This window comes from Nicotiana attenuata, unplaced genomic scaffold (genome assembly GCF_001879085.1).
Source record: "Nicotiana attenuata strain UT unplaced genomic scaffold, NIATTr2, whole genome shotgun sequence".
NCBI classification, from domain to species: Eukaryota; Viridiplantae; Streptophyta; class Magnoliopsida; order Solanales; family Solanaceae; genus Nicotiana; species Nicotiana attenuata.
In genome coordinates this window covers 190,158-200,935 of record NW_017670380.1, presented here as the reverse complement: position 1 = coordinate 200,935, position 10,778 = coordinate 190,158, and the positions used below count along the sequence as shown (strand labels likewise).

The window sequence follows — 10,778 nt, the reverse complement described above, 5'->3', positions numbered from 1 at the left end:
AGGAACAGGTTCATGGACAGGTTCCCTCAAGGTTTGAGCATCAGTCCCTCTTTGTTCAGTTCCCCATGTCAGGATGCCCTAGGTGGAAGAACCTGTTCCATCACCTGTTCCTTCCTCTGGTGCAACTTCAATCTGGGTTGTGTTTTCATTTGAGTTTCTTACCAACCCAATTGCTTCATCTTCATGTTCCTGCCTCTCAGAAAGAATGTTAGTTTCATCAAAAACCATATGTACACTTTATTCTACACACATTGTTCTTTTGTTATAAATCTTATAAGCTTTGCTATGTGAAGAATACCCCAAGAATACTCCCTCATCACTTCTGGGATCAAACTTATCTAGGGATCTTTACCATTTTTGTGCAGAAAGAACTTGCATCCAAATGCCCTAAGATGGAACATATTTGGCTTTCTCCCTTTAAGTAACTCATAGGGAGTCTTCTCAACAAGAGATCTAGTCATGCACCTCTTTATGATGCAAAATGCAGTGTCCATAGCTTCTGCCCAAAAACTATAAGGCAGTTTAGTAGAAAGAAGCATAGTCCTAGCCATGTCTTCCAATGTCTTATTATTTCTTTCAACTACTCCATTTTGTTGTGGAGTCCTAGGAGCAAAAAAATTATGATCTATGTCATGCTCATCACAAAATTCAGCAAATTTAGCATTTTCAAATTCAGTACCATGATCAGACGTAATTGATGTAAGTTGATTACTTAGTTGTTTCTGAGTTTTTCTAACAAAATAAGTGAACAAGTCAAATGCTTCATCTTTAGATGTTATAAGCGAGTCCAAGTAAACCTAGAGTAATCATCAACAAGCACCATAACATATCTTTTACCACATCTGCTCAGTGTTCTCGTTAGTCCACAAAGATCCGTGTGGACCAGTTCCATCGTTCTGGTGGTGCTTCCCATTTTCTTGCTTTTGAAAGAGAATCTTGCTTGCTTCCCCCCTTGCACAAGCCTCACAATCTTTATCTTTATTGAACTATGTTAGGCAGTCTTATCGCCAAGTCCTTGGAGACTAGTTTGTTGAGTTTACTTAGACTAGCATGTCCAACTCTTAACTAGATTGTTAAGTTTACTTAGACTGGCATGTCCAAATCTTTTGTGCCAAAGGAGGGGATCATTATCCAATACACTTAAACAAGTGAGTTCATTATCTGAGAGTGGACATTTCCACAATATATGTTGTTCACTCTTTTTCCCTGCAAAACTAGCTTGTCAGTGATAAAATTAACCACAAAGAATTTTGTAGAAGTGAGTGCAACCATGTTACCTCTATCACACAATTGTGATACACTTATTAGACCGTACTTCAGTCCATCAATCAAGTAGAAATTCTCAATAAGGTGAGATTCAGTTTCACCTACCTTGTTAACCCCAATGATCTCACTTTTCTTCCCATTTCTGAAGGAGACATTACCTCCTTTAAGGTCCTCAAGTGAAAGGAACTGAATCTTGCTTCCTGTCATATGCTTTGAGCAGCCACTATCCATGTACCATATTTAGTTGATCCCTTTCACTTGGACCTGCAAAAGGAAATCAGGGGTTAGTCTTAGGTACCCAAACTATTTTGGGTCCCTTTCTATGGGCAAAAAGATGAATCAAATTCATTTTAGCCCAACTTGGTAACTTGCTCTTCCATTGAACAAATTCTTTATTCTTTTGGCTTGCCTTTTCATTTGCAATGCATTCACTTTTACAGTGGCCTGTTTTACCACAGTGTGCGTAAATCTTGTTCTCAGGAAGTGTAATGTACTTACTTTTGGGATCCCACTTAGGTCCAGAATTCTCAAACACAAGTCCTCTTCTGTTGCTACTATGATGTTCATGTAGCCATGAAAGTGCATCGGAGGACCTATTCATTTACAAGTTCTGTCTAGCTCATGCTTGACTTTTCTTAGATCCTCCTTTAGGCTTCTTATTTGCTCATCCCTTTTGTATAACTCATCTTTCATCCTGTTTCTTCATTCAGCTCTTTCCTTTTTCCACTCAATTTTCCACAGATGATAGTTTTTGATACGGTGATCAGTCTTTCCACACTTGTAGCAACCATCACTGGTTTGTTTCTTAGGAGCTTTTGATTTGCTGCAACTTCCACTTCTTGAAGAACCCTTTCCTCTTCTTAGGTACTTCTTGAAGTCTTTGGTGATCATGGCCATTTTATCATCTTCCATATCACAACCTACAGTGATTTTGAGAGCCAAAATTCTTTCCTTCTTAAGTACATCCATCTTCATGGTCTATCTCATAAGTACATAGGCAGTAAGATTTCCAATTAGTTCATCCAATGGGAGAGTGACGATATTCTTTGATTCCTGGATGTAGTAATTTTACTCTCCCAAGTGATAGGCAAAACTGTAGTCAATATCTTTTCTACCCTTTCTTCTTCAGGAATAATCCTTCCAAGAGATTTCAGCTCATTTGTCAGTGTAGTGAACCTTGTGTACATTTCTTGAATGGTTTCTCCTTGTTTCATAGTAAAACTCTCAGATTGAGAGTACAGTAGAGTTCTTCTAAATCTCTTCACCTAAGGTGTTCCTTCATGAGATACTTGCAGTGTGTCCCAAAATATACTTAGCAGTAGTAAAGCCTTAGATTCTGCTATACTTATCTGGACCAAGTCCACAAACAAGCCATTTCTTGGCTTTAGAATTCTTCTCCCACTACCTCATGTCCTCAGCAATGCAATCAGCTCCTGTCTTTGGCAAATCTACTCCTTCAGCATTTTTCTTCAAGGTAGCCAATGGACCATCGGTGATAATGTCCCATAGCTCATAGTCCTCTCCTATAATATGATCTCGCATCATGTTTTCCACCAAGAGTAGTACTGGCCATTAAATAGTTGTGGCCTGGCAGTGGATTGCCCTTCCCAGTTTCCAGGTGGTGCACTAATATTGATCTTCTCCTAAGGTGTAAGCCTCTTCAAGGATAACCCTCTCTGATACCAATTGATGGTTTACACTTCAATGCCACACAAGAGGGGGGATTGATTTGTGTGGTATCCAATTTTCGCGTGCATAGATTATGGAAGGACCTACTTCTTCTATGTGTTCCTTAAACTACTATTGCAAAAATAATAAATGCGAAAAGTAAAGAACAAAAGTATTTTTTACGTGAAAAATACCTGGCTCAAAAGGTGAAAAAACCACGACCTACTGCTCATTAGGATTTTCCCCAACACTTCACTAAATCATTGAGACAAAGCAGCATCTACAAAAACTCTTTGTAAACCTAAGGATTACCTCTAATCCCGTTGTGACTACCAGTCTCTAACTGTTGCGACAACTTTAAGTTAACTCTAACTTGAATACTCAGAGTACCTAATACAATTACTTCTAAATAAAGCAGAAAGGTACAATTTTAAAACACCTACTACAATGAAACTAGAATGAAAGACAGACACGTGGAACTGGTTCTTCTATCTGGTTCATGTAGCTTTAGGTTCGCACACTTGAATCACACAAGAATTGCTCGCAAAATGCCTTGTTATTTTTCTTTCAATTCACGTTTAACTACAGCTTATGTACATACCTGTACAGTGAGAATATCCTATAATTTATAGAGTTAGTAGAATAGGAAATAACTAGAGTTCCAATTCTATTCTTTTCCTTGGTGGAAGAGTTCTAGTTAACTTCTATCATAGAGTGAGAATATCTCTCTATACATTGACAGTGTAAAAAAACTTTTACACTATTAGATTAGATAGCCAATAACTGAAACTATCAGTCCATAATAATAGTGATATTAGTAACCCTAAAGAATCGGATAAGTTATAACAAGAGTACTCATAGCATAAAAAGTCTGTACTACTCCATTCTCTTTTACTAGTTCTGTACGTACTAAATAAATTTTTCTTTTTTACTTGTTTATTTTAGCAAATTAAGAAAGATATATTATTTTCATCCAATATTACCCTTAGCATTAAGTACTCACGATTTCTCCATTTATTAGAGTTACAACTTTAATTATCATTAACAAGAATAATTTAATAAAATACACCTTTAATATATAATTTCTTAGGGAAATGCCAAATAGACAACTATACTTGGGCTTTTCACGCCCCTTAAGAAACAATAAATAAAATATATATTTTACCATTTTATTCATAATAATGACAGGATCTCCAAATGTCTTGGGACATGACTTGAGGAATTAGTAGTTAATGATAAGGGTAAAACAGGAAAAAAAAATTGTCTTTTTCTTGATTTAGTATAGCAGATAAATGAAAGTGAAAATATATTTTTAATATAGTAAACAAGTAAAATTGAACGTAGGGAGTGATGGATTATAATAAACAGCGGAAGCAATCCCAGTATCTTACTCACGTGTAATCTAAACAACTAGCACAAACGGAGATTTTCGGATTACCTCTTGAAGCGTAAACATAGCAAATCTATGTCGTTCTCCAGTTCCTTAGTTGAAAAAGCACCAGCAGATTTCCACAGTCTTCTACTGTGTTACCCAAACAATAACCGAAATTAGAGAATTTTGGGTGGGCAAAATTCTAGCAGAAACCGCAGTAAGAATAATCCAANTCTAAAATGTACAAAATTGCGTTTATTTTTGTGATTTTCTATTTTTGTAACAACAAATAGATTACTAACTAATTTTAAAAAAATGCCAAATTAAATCCTAAATGCAAATGCAACATATTTTTTTGTATTTTTCATGAATTAAATAAAATAAACATGCACAAACAAATGCAAACAATTAACACAAAAATGCCACAAAATTCAAAAAAAAGTTGCAAATAATGAAAAGAAATTATTTTGTTTGAATTTTGGGAATGATTCATATATAGGGCAAAAATCACGTGCTCACAATTTGGACCCTCAAGTTTGTTTTGAGTAAGAATTGCAGTAAGGGGATTGAAAGCAGTCATTGTCAATCTGAGAGACATTAAATATTTAAATAGATCAAATCAGTTTGTATTATGAACATTAAAATTCAAAACACACTATATATATACAATCTATGCACCTTGAACAACAAATTTCGATGGGAAAGAAGCTATTCTTGCAATGTACATATATAATGACAGATTTTCACTCCATAAACTTAAACAGGTCATACTCAGATGGAGAGTAAACTGTTAATTTAAGCCAAGTGAATATCAACATTCAACATATATTAGTCACATTGAACCAACATGCATACTCAGATGGAGAGTAAATACAAATAATCAATGACTAGTATAACACAGTGATTATTCATAATATTTTTATCCGATATGAAAAAAGACCTACGTCAATGTGTAAAAATATTATATCACTGATTTTTAACCCCGGGGACCAAGGGAATTGATCCCCACAATTACTGGAATTAAAAACAGCAAAAAAAAATTCAGAATTTTAGAAAAACAGCAAAAACACCATCTAAACGACCCCGAAAGCCCAAAAAACGACTTAGGTATCCATGAGTATTGCTCATTGGGCCGTTTCGCATGGACCTGCCAAGTTTCAGGTCAATCGGAGTCCGTCAACTTTTTGACCTCCGATTTTCTGCCCTAATTCGGCAAAAAATTATTTTTCCGTTTTACATGATAAAATTCAACTTTCGGATTATTCTAACTCAACCTCACCAATATTAAAAGGATAAATCAAGTTTTCAGAATAATCAATACAACCCATAACAGACAATCAATACAACCCATAACAGGTTTTCAGAAAAACAAGCTTTGCATGTAATTCAAAATTTTACATATAGAACATGATATTAATCCTTATGGTTATCCTAATTATTTAATTAGACGTAACCTGGCTCTGATACCAATTGATGGATTATAATAAACAGCGGAAGCAATCCCAGTATCTTATTCACGTGTAATCTAAACAACTAGCACATACGGAGATTTTCGGATTACCTCTTGAAGCGTAAACACAGCAAATCTATGTCGTTCTCCAGTTCCTTAGTTGAAAACGCACCAGCAGATTTTCACAGTCTTCTACTGTGTTACCCAAACAATAACCGAAAATAGAATTTTGGGTGGGCAAAATTCTAGCAGAAACCGCAGTAAGAAAAAATAAAAAAAAAACGTCCAGCCCCTATATATATATATAGCTGCGTTTTTTAGGTCAAAACCGTTTCCAAAACCTGTTAGGTTTCCTTCTCCCACTAAGGGACGGTTTACACGTTTTCTTTCCCACTAAGTAACAGTTTCCACTATTTCCTATTATTTAGGCACAGTAGGGACCACAGAATTTAATTAACAAGGCTTCCTATTATGATATTAATTTCGAAATTCTGAAATTAATTCCCATCATAATAAACTACGAATTATTCCACTAAAAATTCGTAATTGCACTCCTTAGTTCAATTTCGAAATTCTTCCATAAAACCTTATTTAACTCCCCATGTTAAGATTCAGATACTAATCAATCAAATTAAATTACTGACTATTTAATTTATTGATTACTTCCTTTAGACTTACACTTAACTTATTTCATGTGTCGGATACAAAATTCACCGACCGGGTTTACACATGAAAACTTATAAGCTTTCATAAAGGAGTATCATCTATCTCAAAACCGAGACATGGATTCCATCAACTAATTATTACTTCGCCAATGTATATCATTGTTATCCAATTTACCAGGCTTATTGACTCGCGAAAGAATCTCGCCTTTTAATAAATCAAAATAACAAGTGACATACACAGCTAATAATAACTATATCAGGATTAAGAGTATAAGTACATTAAATGGACTAGAGAAATTATTTTATAAAGTCAGTATAAAATACTTATCTCTATTTGATCTGTTCAATACGTACAAAATGTACTAGCACAAGAAGTTGGAATTAAACCATTCCCATAACCAAGATAAATTATATTTAATCTTGTGCTACAATCATTCCGATGATTTGTCCAATTCCATCATTAGATTGCGAACATTAACTTTTATGTCTTACAAGAACCGATGATTTAATCTTCCGTGTATAAGCTAAACTCTATACACTAAATCATCTACTATGTAAGCAATGGACACACAAACTAACACATGATCTATTTAAAATGAAACTTTATTGAATTTAAACAAGTAAATAAATAATTGTTCATAAAGAATACTATAACACTATGCATGGCTTGTAGTATATTCTAACAGGGAGTACCAAAGAACATATGAAGTATACTATAAGTTGAATTGTAGAGAGAGATAAAGGAAAGACAGGTGGATGTAGTTAAAGCAGGAGCAAAAGCTATGTGCTAGTTAAGGAAGTGTACATGTGCTACTTGCTGCAATAATGCCTCTGTAAAAGTGTTACTTGCCTTGAAAAGGAGCTAAGTTCATAGAAGTGCACGAGTAACCGGAGTACCCAATGTTTTTGTCTCTCTGCAACACTGCCTACTGCTGCTCAATTCATAGTATTAACCCTCACTTAAATAACAGTCAAAACGAAATCCAAAGAAGTATTACTTGGAATAATATGCCCACACCTCTGTGAGTTTATTACTCCTTCTCCTTGCCATTTTGCACGCACTCATATATACTTGTCTGTACATTTCCATGCTTACATACCCTTAGCATCCTCGCTGTAAAATCTGTAGCTAACTTTTGCTTTCTAAATTACCATTAGCATTGGTGCTAAGAACCTCTTCTGCCAATGATGTTGCAGCAACCCGGCGTGGAGTTTAACTTTTATGCATAGATATGTTTATACTATCAGATATACATACCACTAAAATACAAAATGGGATAACCAAAATGGTAAAACGAGCCATATTGCTCGCTATAACATGTTACTCCCTCCTTTCCATTTGGCTTTGTTTGATTACGCATGAATTTAAGAAAGAAAACCCGACTTTTGAAATATGTGATCTAAAACAAGATATAGAGATTTTTGTGACTATGAATCATCTCTCCAAGTAATGAGAATTTAGAGTAAAGGAAATTGTCACATAAATTGAAATAAAGAAAGTTGCAATAAAATACACTACTAGTATAAAAAAGTTTTTCTTGGTCTATCGGAAACAAAACTCTCTATCTCTCCAGGTAGGAGTAAGGTCTGTGTATACACTACCCTCCCTAGACCCCACCCGTGGGACTATACTGGATATGTTGTTGTTGTTTGTTGTTATAAAAAAGTTTATTCTCCCAATTTAATATGATTTAAATTGGTCGAAGATATTATCATGACCGCTTTCATGATTAGTGGCTTAGAAGAAGAAGATAAAAAACATGAAAAGAATTGGGGATGATGAGTTTGTTTGGTTTAAGGCTCGATCAATCGTAGCTTTATTGCGAACCAAAAATATAATGTATACGCCCCGGCTTTTTCAGGCTTATCCAGAAGTCTGAAACTCAGGTCAGAAAAAATGTACTTAAAAATATTTACATATTGAAACCAAACCTACTCTTTACCGTGAAAATGAGTGGCTTTTCTTCGGCATGAAGTAAATGACTGAGTTATCATCGTCAAACAACTTAAGGAACAAAAAAGGGAAAATACACTGAGAGAGGGAGACACAGGTATGAGCAGTGACGGGGCAGGATTATTGTGAAGGGGGTTCAAAAAAAAAGGGTAAAAAAGTTATAGCTAGTGGGAATAGAACCAATGACCTTACAAAAGTTTTGAACCCCTTGTCCACTAAGTTATGCTTTTGGGATGCATCAAGGGGATTCAAAACATAATATATAGAGATAAAAAATAGATTTTGCTTTACATATATATAAAATGTAATTTTTCGGTGTACGGGGTTCAGGTGAACACCCTTCCGCCCCTGATTATGAGTGAATTCCAATTTTTTGCCAAGTACTTCATCTTACAATACCATCAGAGAAGAGAAGCTTCATTAACTGCAAGCACTGTTGTCATAAAATGAAAAACAACAAAGAATTGTTGAATCGACTACTACTTGCCAAAGAAGTGATGCAAAGTGAGATCCAAGCAGTAATAGAATTGGAGCCATGTCTTTAGAAAAGTGCAAAAAGAATTAAAACTAAATTTAACTTTCTCATTTTTGTCAATAAGGAGGACGCCCTGAATTTTCCCAATAAGCCTCGGCTTGTGATTGACTTGAATTTAAAAGATTTGGAGGAAATCCTTGGAAAGAAGCATTAGACTCACTAGCCATAATTTGCTGATCTTGTTGCTGGGTACTTGCAATTCCTTGCGCTACTGGTGATTCTTCATCCTCGAGAGGAAGTTTTTCGTATGCGGCATTCCCAAAGGAAGCCGCCATGATTACTACTGGACCAGACGTCAGTAGTGGTCCCACCACACCACCGCCAACCACTTGGCCTTGGCTTCCGGCCAAGTATATCGTCAGCCATGAAGCTGCTGATGGTGCTGGCGGTGGCAAATAAGAACCACAAAGGGAGAGAATCTCGAACCTTCCGTGTAAAGTCAGCACAGCTCCCGGAGATGCCGGTTGCCTCAGCGTGACGTTTGTGACCGTCCCACTACCGCTCAAAACACAAATGCCTCGCTGGCGTTTCGTCGCAAAAGTAGAGATACTTTCTTGGATATCACAACCGTCGGAAACTTCCATAACATGAGATCTTAGGGTATTGGCACTATCTCGAGTAATTATGATAGGCGGCTTTGGCTTGTTTTTAGAGCCAGATGGTCTTCCTCTAGGTCTTCTAGTACCTTCACCACCACCCTCTCTTGTATTCCCAAAGCTAAAATCGTCATCTCCACCTCGTTGTTGGTCTCGATTTTCATTTTGTTGTTCGTCGTCAGTATGTTGTTGTTGTTGTTGCAAATGATGGAATTGGTTGGAAAGATGAAGATTTCTTGTGTGAAAAGGAGGTGGTAGTGGACGACTATGATCCATCCTTTTAGTTTGTTATTCTTCTTTTCCTCCAATTTGAGCTTAGAGCTTTCTTGAAATTTGAAAATTTCAGGCTGAACTTTACAGTTGTGTAAATAGATCTGGAAAGGCGAAGTGAACTCACCCAAAAAAAAAAATTCAGCTGAAGAAGCTCACTAGTCAACCATATTTCTAATCTCTAAGCTCATATGATAAGTCATGTATTATACATATCATTTGGTGTTGCACACCTACTAATCTTTTCTCTTCTGTTCAACGGTTTAGATTTGGAGCAGTAGATGAATAGGGAAAATGAAGAAAGAGAAGAGATAAGTTGGGCGAAGGAGATCCCTTTATGTTGGGGAGCTTTGGTTTTTAGCTAAGTTGTGTTAGGATTAGGGTTTGGGTTAGGTCCAGACTGGTCAATGAAGGCTTTAATTGGATGAATGATATGGGGTGGATTTTTGGTATAAGACAATCCGCATGGGTGGTGAGAACATGCCCCCCCTTTCCTCCTTTCTACATTGTGTGTCATGTCTTTCCGGTCAAGAAGTTAAAAAAATTCAATATTTAATATATATGTATAAATATAAAAAGTTGACCAATGAAGGAACCCCATTCTCTGCTGAATACAACATATAAACATGATAATGAATTTTGAGTTCAAGAAGTTCTTTTTAAAATTAGTATTCACTATGTTCTACTGGATGTTAAACTATTACTCCATCTGTTCCAGTCTATGTGAACCTATTTTTTTTTTGGTCCGTTCCATAAAGAATGATCCATTTCTAAATTTAGTAACAATTTAGCTTAAACTTACAATTCTACCCTTAATGAGAAGCTTTTATAACCACACAAATACTCTGGGCCTCTTTTTCACTTGTTTAGGACCACAAATTTCAAAAGTATTCATTTGTTCTTAAATTCCGTGCCCAGTCAAACAGGTTCACATAAATTGGAACGGAGGGAGTAATATTTAGAAAGTCAAAGAACCTTTTTTACCACTATTTTTAAAAAATA

At 35.7% G+C, this 10,778-nt stretch overlaps 1 protein-coding gene across 1 annotated transcript; it reads right to left on the bottom strand.

The window, feature by feature from the left end:
- Nucleotides 1–8,776: 8,776 nt before the first annotated feature.
- Nucleotides 8,777–10,239, bottom strand: LOC109238625 (AT-hook motif nuclear-localized protein 22-like). Its single transcript, XM_019405107.1, has one exon. It carries the CDS (start codon nucleotides 9,780–9,782, stop codon nucleotides 8,967–8,969), a length of 816 nt encoding a protein of 271 aa, XP_019260652.1. The 5' UTR covers nucleotides 9,783–10,239; the 3' UTR covers nucleotides 8,777–8,966.
- Between the last annotated feature and the right edge of the window lie 539 nt (nucleotides 10,240–10,778).